The sequence below is a fragment of the Petaurus breviceps genome, unplaced genomic scaffold (genome assembly GCF_028583685.1).
Source record: "Petaurus breviceps papuanus isolate PSGF00001 unplaced genomic scaffold, PetGlider_PUasm1.0 171, whole genome shotgun sequence".
In the NCBI taxonomy this organism is placed as follows: Eukaryota; Metazoa; Chordata; class Mammalia; order Diprotodontia; family Petauridae; genus Petaurus; species Petaurus breviceps.
This window is the reverse complement of record NW_027185754.1, coordinates 11,413,429-11,433,278: the sequence shown is the minus strand read 5'-3', so window position 1 is coordinate 11,433,278 and position 19,850 is coordinate 11,413,429. Positions and strand designations below refer to the sequence as shown.

Here is a 19,850-nt window from a genome sequence, read left to right as displayed (position 1 = left end):
ACAGAGCAATATAATACACACTGTTCTGTAATGACAGCAGGATCTACTTTGATTCAGAATAATTTCTAGGATGGCAACTAATTTTTTCATAATTTTGTCTCAATAGATGACAAACAGGGAAGCATCTTTCTCATGAGACAATAGCAGAATCACAGAAAGGTTCAGACACAGACATTTACAAGAGTCTTTTAATGCCTGACAATTATATGAAACATGACAAAGACACCCACAGAAGAGCTGTTAAACATTCAATGTTAAAGGGGCTTTCATAATCTCCTAACATGCTGAACAGAGGACCTCTTCTAAGTTTTGCTAAAACACTGAATTGACGTCCCCCTCCCCCAATAAAGGAATATCATGCATTTTCACGCACATTGTAAGTTCTGATAAGTAAGACTTCTGGAATTCTGTAGGGTCTGAGAACCGATGTGCTGTGTCAGATTTTGGTTAATTGCTTGATAGGTGACGGATATATGGTGAAGATATTCAATAATAGAATACAACACTAAATGTTTTCCTGGTAGCTTTTTTTTATAAATTTGATCTGATTTTTTCATATTTTACATTAAGTGGCTTCAATTCCTGACTATAGCAATTTAACTCTTGAATGCTTTTAAGGTGCAACAAGTTTGGGGTGGTGATGGTGGCAATAAACATTCTTTGTGTGTGGGATCAAATTCTTAACAGACTTCCACACCAGAATGTCATCTTTATTTCCTTCTTACCTGAGTACCTAAATCTTACTTATGGTTTTCATTTTAATTAAAAAGCAAAATATCCTACTTTATGGTGATCATGACATCATGAATCAAATGAGATCCTAGACCTCAGCCAAAGCACATTTAGGCCACCTGATATTTGAGAGAGTCTGCCTAATTGATGTGTTAACTATCTCTAGATTGTTCAGGTTCCATCACTGGATCAAGTTTGGCCATCAAAGACCAAAGTACCTGGACTGCATTATTTCAGCTCCTTGAAGAAATACCTTCAATGAGTTAGTTTCATATTCTTTGACTTTAGTAGAGGGTTGTAATGAAAACCATCTGGATGGAAAATGTTTCTATATCTTTTATAAAACCATGAAGAGAATGCCCTTTACATAAGGACCCATTCTTGATTCTAGTTTCATGAAAAATGTCATCTCTACAAACAAATCTGTATGTTTTCTTTAATAAGGAAAAGAAAACTCTGTAATCCAACCTCTTCCTGCCAGGAACCTCATGGCCAAGTGTCATTTTTTTTCACCCTAAGGGCTTGAAAAGATCAATGCCTTTTGCTTTCTTCAAAGGAGCTCTGATTGGCTGATCCAAAATGCCTTACTGTACATTATTTTAGCCTGAAAGCCTCTGAAGTCCTTTTCAAGGTGGGGGAAGGGAGGGAACATATGAAACATAAATATATGTGAATAAGATCGGTGAAGTCAGCCTACATTTTTAAAATTAAAGCCTAAAAAGTTTAATAATGCATTTAGTAGCTCTTAAAAATAACAGACTAAAATTCTCATACTTCAAAGTGCTAATTTTCTTTCCAGCATCATTACTAGTTACTGTTATTAGGATGAATATTCTCCATAAAGCACTGTCATTTGATTAGAATGTATGCTTTTTGAGAGCAGTGATAGTTTTTATTTGTATCCCCAGCTCTTGCACAGCACCTGCTACATAGGAGATATTTAATAAATGCTTGTTTGTTGATTGGTTGATTCAAAGATCCATGGACAGATATCTAATCCTAGCTCTGCTGTTAATTATTGAATACTATAAGGTAAGTTCTTCAAAGTTTTACCTTTAAAAAAGGAATAATTACACTGACTATTAATTTAGGCATATGATACAGATTAGGAATAATGCAACTTTATTATTATGAGAGATGGGATATATAAAATGAACACCTTTTTGGCATCTTAAACATTTATACAGCTCTTATTAGTTCATCTTAAAAAATGTAATCCCTGGGAAAATGTCTATATAACATTGAATAGACTGAACATGACTGGAATGTACTTTGAAGTTTTCTGGGATTTTCACTTTCTCATTTCATCAAAATTAAAAAACCCCCCAACAATATAGAGTGAAAATTTTTCTTATTTTTAAAGGTCATGACTATGGTAGTTATGATGCTATAAAATTATGGCAGGCAATTATTTCCTATATTATCTCAACTCAAGCTCAATTTCAATGCCAAAATAACAAAATTAGGGGATGATGTATTTTTAAATACAAAATATGTATAGTGATTAAGAACAATAAATGTTACAAGAAGTTTTATCATAAACTAAGCAACAACAAAAGGAACTAAAAACTAACATACAAACTCCCACATTCTTTACAATAAATTATAATAAATAACTCAGACACAGAATGTTATATATACAAGCTGCTAATGTGAGCACTCAAATAAAATGGTCACAAAAGTTTTTAATTGATTTAATAAAGTTTGTACAGTATCAAATTATATCAAAAGTCTAAAAAAAACCACAATGAAAGTTTTTTTTATCATGTTTACAAATTATTTTATATACCATAAAAAACAACAAAATACCAAAACTGAAGTTAAAAAGAAAACTGAAGATTGTAATTCTTCGTCAGCTCTAGAAAAATGTGACTATGTCAGGTGAGAAGCCCTGGGTTTATTATATACTACAAGAGAAATAACAATGTAAGGAAGCAAAGATACCTTAAAGAAACAACAAAATGAGAAACACAGACTTGGAGAATTAAAAATATTTGTAAGGCTATAAATACCACAGCAATGAATCAAATAATTTTCCCTTCACCAAAATTAATGGGCTGTCCACTGGTGGCCAAACATTGGATGTGATTCAATGTTGGGAATTTCAAAGACCTGTTTAATTTCTGAGTTTCTATACATAATTTGCAAAGGCTCATATATCTCAAGTTTCTAAAATCTTCTATTATAATAATGTAACTAAGATAAAATACTTTTAAAAGGCAATAAACCATTTTACCTACTTCTTACAGAAAGCACAGGCTAAGGGAACCAGTAATGAAAAGGTAGCAGTATAGAAATTAGTTCAGAAGAAACAGATGGATACAACATAACTCTGGGTCATAACTGGCACTGAACCACAGTAACTCTAGCTTTAATTTGACAAATTCAATAACAAATGCCCAAGTCAAAATATATGTAGTGAAATAATCACTTTTATGTAACTGAAATGTTAAAAACCATTGACTTGGAAACACTTAATAGAAAAAGAGAAGGAATGTGAAAATAAACATATTCAATGATCAAAACTTATCGGTATATCTGTAGATTTTAAAAGTCAGTGCCACTGTTCCCATGCACACCTTCAGTTATGTTAGTAAAATTTTACAGGTAGTTTGTAAGCCTATGTTTACATGACTTCAGAACAACCAGTTAAAAAGTGAATTCAGTTCTCTATTTGTTTACATGACACCAAGCAACAGATGACCGTTTCCTCCACCCCAATTGAACTTCCTAAGTTCACAACTGATTTGACATTGGTTAGGGAGCACAAGGGAATAAAATCTCCAACGTTATAATAATTAATGACAAATGAAGATATTTCTAATTTAAGAGGGGAAAAGGTCTTGACTGCAGAAAAGCTTAAAAACATACATATGTGCAATGTGTGTGTGTGTGCTGTGTATGCTGCATATATACATACTAGTGTATCAATTTCACCTCTACATGATTAAAAGTCAATGGACATTGACCCTTGTGCAGAATCCTCTCGTCCTCTCACATAAATTTCACAGGGAATCTCCTCCATCACTCTGTCTTCTATGGCCTGTTCAGAACACTCATGTGACTGTTTGAAAGTGTAACTACTTTTTTTGAAGGTGCTATTGAATGTCTTCATTGGCTGAGGTTGTGCAAAATCATTACGGAAAGGAAGTTCCATGGAACTGAGGTTTGTCCTGCTTTGTTTTACGTTTGAGGCTTGGGATCCACAATGATGATCATGAATGCACCGGGAAGCAGTGGAAGAACGCCGCATTTTCTGATAGTTTTCCAGTTCTTCTGATAAGTCAGCCAAATCTGCAGAAATCTCTTTGTCCCTTAATGAAAATAGTTCATAATGAGGAGGATCAAACACTTCTTGGAACCCAGTTTTGTTAAAAGTAGTTTTGCAAGCCATCACCTTCTTTCGAGGTTGTTTGACTTGAACTAAAATAGAAATAATGAGAAGGACCAAGACAATCCCTGATGTAATGCCAATGATTGTTCCATGTGTTTTGGTGATCTGTTCAAACAGACCTGCTTTTTTCTTCTCTGCAGAGAGAAAAAAGGTGAATATTAAAATCAATGAATATGTCCTTGTCACAAACAAATTTGGTAATGCATTTTTCAAGAAAGAGTGTTGAATACTTTGGTAAAATAAACTGCAGATGGCACAATTTAAAATTAGATTTATAAACAAAGTAAGGTAGGAAGCTCATGAACAATAATTATTGTGGACATTTGTCAAGATAGCCAGAAACCAGGTAGTATAGGCAAAGGAGATTATGGTTTCTATTCTTAGAGAGAGCATACGAATGCAAGCATTTTGCAACTTTAAATAAATGTAATAATGCAAATTGTGCCAAGTTCAATGTTACTGCTTAATCTCATCTATTTTTTTGCTTTTCCATTACTAATAGCTGTGGCCAAAAATATCACTGACTCTAAAGTTTATCCACATATTTATACTGTAAAACATTAATAATAATGCTCAAATGACGATATGTTCCTACATTTGTTGAATTATAAATGACATAGTAGGATATAAATGAGTATCAAATATTTTTTTAATGACTAACTGATGGCACTTCATGTCAAGCACACAAGATGGCAGTATCAGATTACAGCACTTTATAATTATATGGTATTCACTGTACTTCTAGAATAAAAACACTAGGCAAATAATTTTGACAGTAGGTTTGCACATATCTGTCCAATATCCAGTAGGTCAGATTTATATATACTTCAGACATCATTTACTGGAATTACACAGATTAATAATCTCATAATGAATTTTAAAGAAGTCTAAAACAAATAATGAAATATAGTTGTTTTTATTTGGCAAAATTTTCACAATTTTATTATATTTGTGAATTAAAAATTCTTATTCTCAGAAATTCAAATTTGATAGAAGAGTGTCTACTTTTAAAATGATTTTGAGAACAAAATTAGATTGCCTTTAAAGAAAAACTAATAACTACCTCAATATCAAAAAACCAATTTGATGATATACTTCTAAAGTATGTTTATTAAAATTCTTTTAAAGGTAATTAATGCTTTAATTACAAGGCAAAAATATTATTCATTCTTTGCCTCTACTCCAGTGTAGCCCAGATTAGGTCAATGACCCATTAAAATAAAACATTTAGAGCATATTTCTCCATTTCTGCCCAAAAAGATATTCCAAGCAGACTCATAGAAAGGCAAGTTGCACTCTTCTCTCAGGGGTTAGACTTTGCACTGTATTCACCTTTACAATGATTTTCATCCCAAGGGTATGCACAGTTTTGAACACCATTGCAGACCAGAGAATTATTGATGCACATATTACTATGGCAAAAGAAAGTGCTGCCTGTGCAGGGAGCTGTAGGGAAAAAGAAAGCTATCTGAGTTGTCATGAAAATACAGAGAATGTCCAGATTATTAACTTTTCCCTTCTAAAATCAGTTCCTAATTTCAAACACCAAGGGGAAAACCAACATAATGCATGTATTATGTTGGCAAAAGAAATTACAATTATTTCTGTGGATCTTAAACTATAAGCATAGAAATGGCATATGTTACTAGAAAACACTATCAAATTAGGAGCATCTTTATTATTTGGTTTCCAGGAATACAAATATTTTTTCATTTGCCTACTTTCACTGTTAACATACTTTGGACTAGCCAAAGAGTTACGTAAATAAAGACCAATATTCTTTATTTCTGAACCATTGTAAATGTAAATCACTGTTTGACATAGTGACAGTATGATTTTTTTCCCCATGGTTTTAATGGCATGAATACATAGCATAACAAAGTTTTTCAAGGTATTAAAGGATGCTGCACAGGATCTATTCCCTAACTTAATAAAACACAGAGCAAATATAGGCACATATATGCATTTTCCATAAAAAACCTTGAAAAAGTTATTTGCTATGTCATATATAAAAATATGGCACTGAAAATTGCAAATGTAGCCATTAAAATTAATGGTTATCAGAAACTTAATCAGAACTGTTTTAAAAAATTTGTAAGGGGACTGTAGAATTTTTTACTGAACAGCATAGATCTCACCTAACAACATTAAGTTTTCAAGACTGTGGGAGATATCTAGTTGATATAAAGATATCTGCTCTTTTTTTTTTCTTTAACCCCAAACCACAACTGGATTGTTAAGGACTCACACATTTTAAAGTGAACAGTCATTCAATTTTGTAATGCAAATGCATACAAAATTCCTTTTGGGAAGATAAGCCCAAGGTCATAACCGAGAATTACTAGTTTATTAAATTTGGGGGCCTGCTCAGCTTTAAGAGACAAAAGAATCTAAAAATCAAGAAGTGGGGGAGCTTAAGTGTTTTCCAACTGAGATAAAAGCTGAAAATATCAGAAAGGAGTCCAGTAGAAGCAGCCAGTCATTTTGGTACCTTCTATGAAAATTATTAGGTGAGATGTATTTTCTAGGACACCAAAAAGGCAGAATTGTTTCTAGAGAGAAAATAACAGCTTCATTAAGTAAAAGCAATAGGACATAGTATTAGATCAGAACTTGATGTAAATTGAAATGTTTTCTCTACCACATCATTTTGAAACAAAAAGAAATTTGAAATTTCCTAGAGTCACTGATATCTCTAAAACAGGACTTAGAGGTATCCTTTTTTCCCTTGATATTTCCTTTGATAAACATATAATAATTGCAAACTAGAATCTCATTAAAAACCATTTGACAGAGAACATAATTTGGTATAAGGTAGGTTCACCAATGATCTGCACTGAAGATTGAGTTTAATAATTTACAGAAATGGTCTTGTAGCAAAGCAGTCTCATCTGTAATCTTTCTTAAGTCACTAACCCTAAAGATATACCAAAAGTCTAGTAAAAAAAAAAAACACAACACCACAAAAACCAAAGTAAATATTTGCAGTTAACTCTCAGTCAAGTTTTGTTAAATTCTTTCCTGGGTCAACCTGAATTTATGTATTGAACATTTATTGACATGGAAGCCTTAGATTTATCTTTCGCTCATAGAATTTCTCATCTCAATAGCTACATTCCTTTATAATCTGGCTGTAATGTACCTTTTCAGACTTATTTCATCTTACTCCCAAATTTGCTAACTTGCTATTCTCTGAACTCACCTCTCTGTGCCTTTGCAAAGCTTACCAAAACACACCTAGAATGCACTTTCCCTCACGTCCATCTTACTACCTTTAGCATCCTTCAAAGTTCAACTTAGGTATCAACTCTTTGGGGAAATCTTTCCTGACCTCCCTTCATCCTTAAGAATTCTCTCTTTAGGGGCGGCTAGGTGGCGCAGTGAATAGAGCACCGGCCCTGGAGTCAGGAGGAACTGAATTCGAATCCGCCCTCAGACACTTAACACACACACACACACACACACACACACACACACACACACAAAACTAGCTGTGTGACCTTGGGCAAGTTGCTTAACCCCAATTGCCCTTCAAAAAGCAAAAAAAAAAAAAAGAATTCTCTCTTTAATTGATAGGCAGCCCCTCAGTTTCCAATTCTTTGCCACCATGAAAAGAACTGCTGTAAATATTTTGCTGTACACATGGGTTCTTTTTCTCTTTCTTTGATCTCTTTGGGGGAGAGATGGGAGAACAGAGAACATTTGGAACTGAAAATAAGAAAAAAAGACAGCACACATCCTACAAAAAAAATTTTTTTTTTCAAATTACCTGATTCTGACTTATCTATGTAAATATTGTAGCTGTTTTCTCCCACTTGAAATAAGCTCCTTGAGGGCTCCTATTTCTTTGAATTCCTAGTTTCTAACACAGTACAGTACCTAGTTGGTAGCACTTGCTTAATAAATGCTCCTTGAATTGAGTTGTTTGATGTTAATTTCATCAATAAACACTTAAAGTACTTTGTTGGTCAATCATAAGTTAACTCATTCTTTGCTGAGCATTGTACTGGAATTACAAAGTAGTTTTGAATTCAAGAGTCTGAAAGACAAGATCAGAAACATTCCTCGTGGCTGAAGAATGTTACCTGGCAAGGACTTGTACCGGGGCATCAGTAGACAAGGCATCTTGAACCTCCCAAACCTATCAGTCACTTACCTTGGCCAAGTCATCTCACCTTTTTGGGCCTCAATGTCTTCATCTGTAAAATGAGGGGGTAGGATATATGGCCTCTAAGATCCTTTCCAGTTCTGGAATTTTACAATTCTATGGTATTATGATTGTGTGTCTGTCTTGACATCTTTTTTCAACTCAATATTTTATTTAACTCATGATTCAATTGTCCTTTCCAGGAGTTGCGAGAGTAGCAAAGTGATGCTTATAAAGTGATATAAAGTATTTGTTTCACCTGTTAAAATACTGATGGATTCACAACCTTTAGTAAGAATTGCAGTAGCTGTTCCTAACCTGGAATAAGTGAACTTGTTTTTTTTTAAAAAAATATTTAACACAAAATTGTTAAGAACTCCTGCTTTAGATAAATACATACAGTACCAATAATTTGAACACAATAGTTTCAACACAAATGTATTCTATTACTTTTCTCATTGATGGACAGTAACCATTTGGTTCATTAGTTCTATTTAGGTGTGACATAAATATTATAAAACCAAGTTGCATAATGTACATACTCGGTGGGGATAAAAATTGACCTAGACAAAATTACACAAACATATTTGAATAGGGTATTCCTAAAAACTGGAGTATTTCTTTTCCACAAGTTAGGAGAACATTCATGGTTGTACTTTAAAAAACTATGTTATGCAGTCTGAACAATAGGTCTGTTACGAATCATACCCACTTTTATATTCACTATGTAAAATATTTATTTTCATGAAGAGACAAGAAATTATTTTCCAAGATGGGTTGATTGGGGATGTAACACAGCAGGACATTTTCTTGGTGCTTTGAATTTTTATGTCAATTTAACCAACATAAGGGGGTGACCAGGTAGCACAGCGAGTAAGAGCACCGGCCCCAGTGTCGGGATGACCTGGGGGATTGAATCTGGGCTCAGATACTTAGCACCACACCCAGAAATAACTGGCCATGTAACCTTGAGCAAGTTACTTAACCCCAATTCTTAGGGGTGGCCAGGTGGCTCAGCAAGTAAGAGCACTGACCCCAGTGTTGGGATGACCTGGGGATCAGATCCGGGCTCAGATACTTAGCACCACACCCCAGAAATAACTGGCTGTGTAACCTTAAGCAAGTTACTTAACCCCAATTGCTTTAAAAAAAATTTAACTAACATAAAGTTAGTGGCTTCTATGGGGCAAGGCTTTGGTGATATAACCATCATTAGCACCCAGTTTCCATACATAATCTCAGATAAACTTGATCTGGGTTGTTTCTTTTTGTCCCATAAGAGTGGTTCTCTGCTTAATTTTTTTCCCCACTGTTATTTCACATATTGGGAGGAATAGCAGTCTAATTACATAATTCTCTTTAACTACTCTGAGAATTATAAGAATACTTTAAAAACATTATATATTCTTTGCCAGATTTTGTTGTAATCTGGGAGTTTTAGAATCACAAAGATATCTTACAAACTCTACAGTTAGTAGCATTAATTTTTTAAGGGCAACAACAATGATTATTGAGATTATGATGTTTTACCTCAAACCATATATATTGTGGTTAAGTTGTAAATCCATATTTTAATATACATGAATACTACCAGCAAACACCGATATCAGTGATATAATATTCTCCCCTTATAGTCTCAAGACTCCCTATTTTTCCTTTCTACTGATTCTGGGTCACAAGATCAGGGAGCAAAGTAAAGCTGGGGTTTCTGTTTTAGTTCCCCTAAGACAAAATGTGGCAACAATGCTGACAGATAGTTATGTCCTTCAACTGGGCCTTCAGGTGATATGCTACTAAAAATCACATTTATGGATTTTAATGAAAATATCTTCTGCTGCTTTCACAGTTCTAGTCCTAGAAATTATTTTCCTAATACTGTATCCTTTCTTAGAGTCAGGTGTATATTAGTATTCTGTGTTTGGGAAGAAGCCAAACATTGATTGCTATTCTGCATTGTCCCCTTAGCTGAGTTATACTATTTCAGTCACATCTGCAATCTGCAATGGGTAGGCGTGAAGTGAATCTGTCATGCAGAATTAGTCCATTTATATAAACCTCTTCAGAAATATTGATTGTTTTCATGGATAGATTCTTAACAATTACAAATCATTAACAGTTTAAAGAAGTTTAAAAATAGTCCAATGACTTGAAAATAATGATAAGCATGTAAATTCACTTGTTTAGAGCTCTGAAAGGTGCTTATCACAGGGAGATCTTCAAACTGGAAATCTTGTTTCATAAAAATCCATGAAATTCCCTATTGATCTACACTGCATGCTCTCTTTCCCTCTTCCCTGCTACTATGCCCCCTGCCTGATTCATTTTCTGGTCCTTTGATTATTCTGTTAAAAGTCTAAGAGCTTCAAGCTAGAAGGCAAACAAATGCTCAATTGGTAGCAGTCTGAAAACTTGTGTTTAAATTTGATGATTAGCTAATACATGTGAAAGGTTCTTTCAAAAAGAGAAGATCTTTTTATGCCTTTTAAACTGAGTTGGTAGCATGAGGTAATATGTATGTAGAGAGATCTATCAAAACTCATATAATTCATATGTAATATGAATTAATATCTATGCCCTGTAATATATGAATGGGATGTGTGTATAGAATTAAGTACATTAAAATGTCTATTTTCTGCTTTAAATACTGATTAAATCCATTTTAAATAGTTCTTTGTGTATTATGAAAGTATTAAAGACCTATAAAAGTCTTTAAATTCTAAAATTCTAGACACAATATTAGACCTTGTCCATACTGACAATAAAAAGCAACATTTATGGAACAAATTATTCCCAATTCCAAATACATGATGGATATAACCACCTGAATCTACCATATATAATACATACACATACAAACATATAAATACATAAATATATCCACTAATAGTTTAAGCTCAATTTCCACATACAAATTATCATTTCCCCTTCCCCTCAAAAATGCTTCTCCCCTTGATCTTTCTGACCATTCTACAGGTACCACCATTCTCCTAGACCAGAAGTCTAAATACATACATATTACCTCATGCTACCAACTCATTTTAAAAAACACAAAGAGAGTTAACTTACTTATCTCCTATCTTTCCATTTTCCCTACATCCACTAAGTCACTAAATGTTGTCCATTCTACTTCTGTAGTGTCTCTTGCTTCCTACTGCTGCTACCCTATTTTAGACCTCATTGTCTTTTGTCTAGATTATTTCAAGTCTCAAACTTGTCCAACTCATTTCTCCTTCAGTTAATCTTGCATACCATTGCTGAATATACAACTCTAATCGTATATTAAAAAATCATTAGTGGCCCTTCATTTCTTACTGAATAAAATCTGAATATTTTAGCCTGACATTCAAGGTCTACCACAAATTTATACCAACCTCTTTTTTCAGCATTATTTTCTACTAGTTCAGAGAATTTCTGAGTTGAAAAGGGTCCCAATGGCTATCTAGGACAACCCTGAAAAAAGACTTTCCTCTACAACATACCTAACAAATGCTCATCCAGCCTTTGGGGAAGGGAGAGAACCTATTACAGTGGTGTAAGAATTAATTGAAATAATTGATTATTTTTATGTACATAGTTTCATTTTGGGATGGGATTGGTCATTTGTTTATTTCTGCTGAAACTAAGCTGACTCACAACATGTGACCTGGACCAAAATCAGCCAGACTGAGCTGTTTTTCCCACCTTTAGTTAGTTTTCTATCACTTGCATACTGGATGCAAGCATGACAGATAGACATTTCATTGCTTTCTTTTATTGTCCTTTAAATTATGTTTTTAAAGAATGGATATTATTCTAAGGAATGTGTAGAAGATATAGCTCTTAAACAGCTGTTAGAGGTTAGAAAATGTTGCAATAGTTGATGTGAGGAAGTCAAATCTTTCAAGAATCATTGAAGCCTACAGTGAAACATTATCAGTTGCCTGGAAGTGCAAAGGAAAATACAGTCAAAAACAAAAAGCAATGCCAAGAACTAACAAACGGTTGCTGCAAAAGTCTGACCAATCCTTCAGAAAACAACCAAAAACCTTCTCAAGGATCTGGAAGCTGAAGAAGTAGTTATTTATTTATTTATTTTACCTTGTGGTTTAGGCTTTTAAAGTTGGAACAGCAACAAGAAAACCAGTAAAAAAAAATCTTCTTAGAAGAAAAAAATGTTTGTCATGGGCAAGATAACACAAAAACTGGAGTGCTGAAGATTAGAAACAGGTAGTTTTTACTGAAGAAACTCACTTTTTCATTTAAGACTTTCCCAAAACCATTGAAAAAAGAAGTCCAGGTTAAGTCTGAACATCTTCATTAGACTGTAAAATCTGAACATCTTCATTAGACTGTTAAATATTCACCAATAAAATATTTTCCACTATCTTATTTCTCCCCCCCCCCCCCCCCCCCATTAAGAAGACTACAAGAAAAACAAAGCCTATTATGAATATGTATAGTAAATCAAAACAAATTTCTACATTGACCATTTCCAAAAAAAATTGTCCTATTCTGCATTCTGAATCCTTCACTTCTCTATTAGGAGGTGGGGTAGCATGTTTCATTAGTACTCTGGAATCTTTGTTGGTCAATACTGATTAGTTGCTCAGCATAGTAGCATTCTAACATAACTTTCCATAACATTCCCCCTTAGATTCCCATTCTTTGCTACCTCATAAAGAGCCATAAATATTTTTGTGTATCCTTAGAGTTTGTTTTGTTTAGGACTCCTCCATCTTTTAATCTATACCCCCCCCCCATCTTCCTTCTACTTTCTTCTCCTTTTCCTCCTATTTCCCTATTGAAATGCATTTCTGTGTTCAATTCTCTCTCTGTCTTCTCTGTTTATTTTTCCTTATTTTGACAGGTTCAGATGAGAGTAAGGTTTAAGTGTCAGCCACTTCACACTATCCTCTTTGTATAGATTAGATGTCTACTTGTATACCTGGTCATTTGAGATAATTTTCCCTAACCCTCTTTTTCTATACTTCCCCTGCAAGGGTATTCCTCTCCCCTTTTCTTTCCATTCTTTTTTTTAAAGATAATCAAGACTAATCCCAGGCCTTGTATATTTACACTCCCTCTATGAACCCTGATAATGAAAGGAATCAGAGGCGACACATTTATCATCTTCCCATATTTGAATGTAAAAGTTTCTTCTTGTTTAGTCCTTTATCATTCCTCATTCATGTTTACTTTTATGGTTCTCTTTACTCTTATGTTTAAATTTCGAAGTTTTCCCACAGCCCTTGTCTTTTCTTTAGGATGTTTTGAAGTCCTCTTATTTCAGTAAAGATCTGTTTTCACCCTTTAGGATTATATTCAATTTTTCTAGGTAAGTTATTTTTGGCTGTAAGCCTATATTCTTTACCTTCTGGAATATCATATTCTAAATTCTTCATTCCTTTATAGTAGTGGCTGCTGAATCATATGTGATCTTGTCTGTGGTTACTTAGTACTTAAAAATCTTTCTTTGTAACTGCTTATCTTTTTTGGTGGGGAGGGGGAATCTGGAAGCTCTGGATTTGGACTACGACATTACTGAGAGTTTTCATTTGAGAGTTTCTTTTAGGAGGTGAATGGTGGATTTTTTCTATTTCCACTTTGCCCTCTGATTCCAAGAGTTTTCTTTTAAGATTTTTTTGAAATATGGTATCTAGGCTCTTTTTATTTTTGGTCATGGCATCCATATAATCTAATGATTCATAAATTTTTTTTCTCCTTAAGTTTTTCAAATTAGTTGTTTTTGTATGAAATAGCTTACATTTTCTTCTATTTTTTAGCCTCTGGACTTTGTTTTAATATTTCTTGTTGCCTCATGAAGTCAGTGGCTTCTATTAGGCCAATTCTAATTTTCAGGGAGTTTGTTGCTTATGCAAGATTTTAAACCTCTTCTGCCAGACTATTAATTCCCTTTCCAATTATTTCTTCCATAGTTCTTTTTATTTTTCAAAAATGTCCTCAAGTGCTCTCGTTCCATTTATAAAAACATTTTAAAATTCTTTTAAAACCTCTTGCTTCATCTAGCTATGTTTTTCTCTGAAGTATTGCTTGTGGATGTTTTGGAGTCATTCTCTTCTGCTTATGCTGAAGATTTTTTATTTTCAGTAACTGGATGTCTTGACCCCACTGAAGAAATGATTCTCTCTGATACATATATTGATAAACTAAGAAGAATTGTTCTGGAATTACAGAAATTTCCAAATGGAGATTGAATACTACAGCATGATCTTGCAACATGCCACATACCACAGAATGTAAAGTAATACATCTGAGAAATGGAGATAAATGTACTTCAGTGAACTGGGAACTTGCCTGATTTAAATTTCAATGAAAATATAGGGACTAGACTTGGAAAACTAGGCCTACAGAGGTGTTGCTTAGTATTCAATATAATAAAAGTGTGGTTTTGTGATGAATAATTAAGAAATATGCATCAAAATATTGCCAAATTGTGTCAGAAAGTTATTGGAGCAAAAGGGCACATGATATATTAAGAAGTTTTTTCTTTTTACGCTGTAAAAAGTTGTAAGACTCACTGTATAGGCCAATACACTTAAGTATTTTATTTTATCCCAAGTAATTTACACACCACTATACTTCCTGGAATAGCACATTCTCTATTTTTCATAGCTCTAATTATTAGGAAGTTTTCCTTTACATCAAATCTAGATTTGTCTCTATGATCCTTCCACCCAGCATTTCAAATTTTGTCCTGTGAGCCCAAGTAGAACAAGCCTAATTCCTCCTTTTTTCCTACATGACTGTCCTACAAACTATGGCAGAGCACAGCAGGACTATCTGGTACCTCTAGTCCTGGACATCATGCCTCTCTTAATTAAACCTGACATCACATTAGTTTTTGTCTGCTATAACATACTGTTAACTCATATTGAGTCTGTAGTTTACTAAACTCTGCAGGTCACTTAAAAGAACTTCTTAGGGATGGTTAGGTGGTGCAGTGAATAGAGCACCGGCCTTGGCATCAGCAGGACCTGAGTTCAAATTTGGCCTCAGACACTTAACAATTACTAGCTGTGTGACCTTGCGCAAGCCACTTAATTGCAATTGCTTACCCGCTCCCCTTCAAAAAGCAAAAACACAAAACAAAACAAAAAAACAACCAAAAAAAAACCCTTCTTTTTAGTCATATATTCCTAAATATTGTACTTGTAAATTAGAGTTCCTTTAAAGTCAAATATAAGACTTTACATTTATGTATCTCTATTAAATTCAGTCCAAATTTAGCCTGTTGAGATCTTTTCACATCCTGACTCCATCATCCAGTTTAATGTTGTCCCAGGTGTCACCTGAAAATTTGATAAGAATGCTATTCATACATTTATCCAGATTAGGGATAAAAACATTCAATAGTATAGGGCAAGCATAAATCCTTGGGAGACAACTAGTAACCTCCTTTTTATCTGATATTGAACTCTGAAAAACTCTTAATGACTACTTCTTGGGTCGAGCCATTTAACTATTCAGAATCCAAACTATACTATAATTTAGCTCATCTCGATCTCTCTATATTTTCCACAAGAATAGCCTGATATATTATGAAAAGGATTTGCTAAAATCAAGATAAATTACATTTTATAGTATTTTCCTTATTTACTAAGTTTAGAGATCTTGTCCAATAAGAAAATAAAGTTGGTTTAGTATGACTTTTTCATGATGAAACCATACTCTATGATCTTCACTTCCTTTTCTGTATGTTAATTAACATTCTCTTAAATAATATATTTTAGAATTTTGCCAGGAATTGAAGTCAAGCTTACTGGCCCTTAATTTACAGACTCCATTTTTCACCCCTTTATTTTTTTTTTGCTTTTTGGAGTGTAATTGGGCTTAAGTGACTTGCCCAAAGTCACAAGGCTAGTGTGTCAAGTGTCTGAGGCTGGATTTGAACTCAAGTCCTCCATACTCCAGGGCCACATGCTCTATTCACTGCACCACCTAGCCGCCCCCGATTTTTCACTCCTTTAAAAAAAACCAGGTTAGTTGTTTTCTAATTCTGTAGTACCTCATCCTTACATGATATTTTAAAGATCACTGATAGTGGCACAACAATCAATGTCCACCAATTCCTTAAATGCCTAAGGAAATAGTACATCTGTGTCAGATGATCTGAATTTATCAATGGCAGTTAGTTACCATTTGTTTCATTAAACCAAAGAGGCTTGTGTAATTGATTTTTAGTTGTTCTCAAGTGTCAAATCCCTTTTTGGAAGCCACAAATTTTGAGAGTTTTCCTGAATTTATTTGAGGTGATTTCCAATGAATGCTAAGTGTCTAATTCCTTTTTGAACCCCACATTTCTCTTGGGCTCATCAACATTTGTTTTGTTTTTGAGCAGACTTGCTTGCCCGATTGTGGCATGAGTTCAGATAGCATTTCTAGGATTCTTAGGGACTTCATATCCATAGTATACGCTCTGCATAATGGTCTAAAAACCCCAAGGACTTTTCTTTTTTGGGGGAGAAGATTGATCTGTTGATATTTTTCCTGGGGAGTAAGGGGTTGATCTCCCATCAATCCCAACCCCACCCTAGATCTCCATTTTGGATTACTCTGAGTACTGCAGATTTATTGAAGAAGTTGGCTTTTCACTTGGGGGCAAGGGATTGACATCCAGGAAACCCCAAGTCCCAAATCTATGTTGGGGGAACCCCACATATCTTGGGAGATCATTTCCCCCTTGAGTAGGGAAACTTGGTTCCTACCCCCTGCCTTTTTCCTCTTAAAATCATCTTTGGGTTGGGCTAAGTCTTTACAAGTATCAACACAGGTATGAGTTACAGGGACATTTTGGGGGCAAATGTAAGCTCTAGGGGGATAATCAGCTATGGGAAATCTAGGCCCTTACAAATACATAAATTTGGGAATGTCTAAGAACTCTGTATCATGGACATTGTTAAACTCAGTGTATAGCACTGTGGAAACAGTGAAGAATTGTACCTAATGGATAGTGAGTGAATAGAGCCTCACTCAGTCACAAGAAAGTTATCCAGATTTAGGTTCACCGACCAATGTGCCCCAGAGCACACTAATTCAATTAGGAGACAATGGCCCACTTCCCTGTAATCTTAGGAATTTGAGAGGGGAACTCTTCAATTTCATCCAGGACTGCACTGTTTCAACCCTTTGCACCTGTATTATAGTTGTTTATGCACATGGCTTATATCCTCCACTAGACTAAAAGCTCATTAAAGGCAGGCTCTGAGCCATATGCATTTTTAGATCCCTCACAATGTTTAAGACAATGACTTAAATATATTAATTTCTCAATAAGTGTTTGTTGAATGAAGATATGTATTAATGGCAGAACTGGTTAGTTCAGGTTGTCATAACCTGTCTTTACTATTTATTCAGAAGCATCACAGCTTAATCATCATGTGGCAATTCAAATGGATTATTTAAACTCCCATATTGAATAATTCAGTCACATTTTAATGTTTTCCCATATAAATATGTAATCATAAAGCAGGAACATGAAATTACTAAACCCAAAGTCACTATTAATGACGAAATATCACATGAATGCAAAAACTACCAATCAAAAATGGTTTATTGTCTACAATTTCATAAACAAGGCCTATATTTGTATATAACTTTATTTTTTCTAAGGGCTCAAATAGCTTCACAGAAACTGTGTAGTTCATCTTCATACTATCTTCATGAAATAGGCATAAGACAGGTTAATATTTGTTTCTGATTTATTATATGCCACTTCATTCCAGCATTCCTTGATGAGAATGTAATATAATAGACAGAACCTCATTACACATTCTTTGATATAGAACATAATTTGGTATAATGTAAGTTAATTTTTGACCCTATCTAATCTTTTTTTTTTAGCTAATAATCTACAGAAAATGATTATCCTTAGGTAGATTTATCAGTCTAGTCCCAGAGAAAAACAGATAACAACATTAAATGTTAAGGTTAATTGAAATGTCATTATTTTCAAAGATCTATTTACAATGTCAATGAAACCTTGTGAGGTATTCAAGAGGCATTTGGGTTTTAAAATTTTGCTTAAAGAAAATAGAATTAGTGGGTTAATTTGAATACTCTATCAATCTGATATCAGAGCCAATCACCCTAATAATGCTGACTGACATTTTATGATTCATCACTTTTAGATATGGTCAGATTCCCATGGGGATTATGCACAAATAATAAGAAAAAATAATAACCATGAGATCAGGTGGAATCACACCAGGTCAAAAATAATTTCAGTAGATTGATCATCTAGATTTCTTAGATGACCAGTTAGTGTATATCTGCTCATATATAAAACTGTCCAAAGATTATAAAAAATCTCTCACATATCTTTTGGTTCTGGGAAAGTATTCTTTACTTACGATCCACAAATGATGTAAACAGCATTCTGAACCTGCTAAGCCGGCTACCTTCATCAGCCCACATTCGAATAACTCCAATTCCTGTTTGAAGCATTACGTCATTGGCTACAGTACTGCAAAACTTGGCCTTCAGGTTTTCAATAGAGCTGCTCCCATCATACACTGCAACAAAGTTTCTCTTGCATTCATTTGAATGTTCCATTTGGTAGTCTAGGAATCTCAGATAAATCTGTTAATGAAATAGATTAAATTTGCTTTTGATGAAAGTTGCTCGCATACATATTTCTGTCTAATTCTGACTTGATGTCAATGTACTCCACTGAACTGATCGCTAACCTAAGCCAACTGATTTTGCTTATTACATGATAATGGTTGAGGGCAGCAAACGGCTCTTATCACTGAGTGGCTAACCAATTGCTAAAATAATTGAAATCTGCATTCTAATTATTTTAATTGTCTTAATTAATAATCTGAGCAGTGAGTTAAAGTTAGTGCTTGTACCTTAGAATGATTTAGCTGATTGACTGCAGAAACACAGTACATGTACCTTGTAGAACTGAATAAAACAACTACCTTAGGATCCCACTAATTTTATTCCAGTTGGGAAAGAGACATGATATGTAATACTAAAGTAGATGCTATTAACAATCTTTTAAATACCTCATGTCCCTCTTATTTCTAATTTTAACATCTTGTTTGTTATCTGACACTTTGTTGCTTAAAATACCTGCTTTGTTGCTCAATCATGTTTGTGAGTTTTCTATTTTGTTCTCTAGGTGGTTTACATATGACATAAGATTTTCTTATTGATGAAACAAGTGATATGAGGAATTCTTGCCACTCTGGACATTTTACATTCTCAGTGGTACTACTTAAATAGACTGGAAAACGTTATAGATACATTACAAGAAAAGGTTCTGTTATTGTCTGTGCCAGGCATAACTGTATGTACTTTGGTTTTTGCACATATGAAATTCCTTGGTAACTGACAAGCATTCTGACTAGGTTCAATGTCATGCACATTAAAATATAGCTTACAACAAATTATTACATAGAATGATCTGATTAAAAATCTATGAATGGATCATCCCCATGGCTTCAACTGAGATTATGATTTGCTTACAGATGGTTTAATTTAGAAAATGTTTTAGTTAAAAAAAATCTTTTTGATTTAATGGAGTAGATAGCCAATATCAAATAATCACTGCCTGATTATTTGGAATACAAT

General features: G+C 33.9%; 1 protein-coding gene across 2 annotated transcripts in view; it reads right to left on the bottom strand.

Annotated features, from left to right (window-relative positions):
* Positions 1-218: 218 nt before the first annotated feature.
* NETO2 (neuropilin and tolloid like 2) overlaps positions 219-19,850 on the bottom strand; it is a 39,115-nt gene continuing 19,483 nt past the window's right edge. Inside the window, exons 7-9 of one of the 2 annotated variants that reach the window (XM_069082556.1) lie at positions 18,623-18,851; positions 5,459-5,572; positions 220-4,260 (exon numbers count right to left, since the gene is read on the bottom strand). In XM_069082556.1, coding sequence (XP_068938657.1) covers positions 3,680-4,260; positions 5,459-5,572; positions 18,623-18,851 — 924 coding nt within the window. In that variant the 3' untranslated portion in view covers positions 220-3,679. Of the gene's footprint in view, positions 4,261-5,458; positions 5,573-18,622; positions 18,852-19,850 lie in introns of both variants that reach the window. The other variant, XM_069082557.1, reaches the window with a different exon arrangement.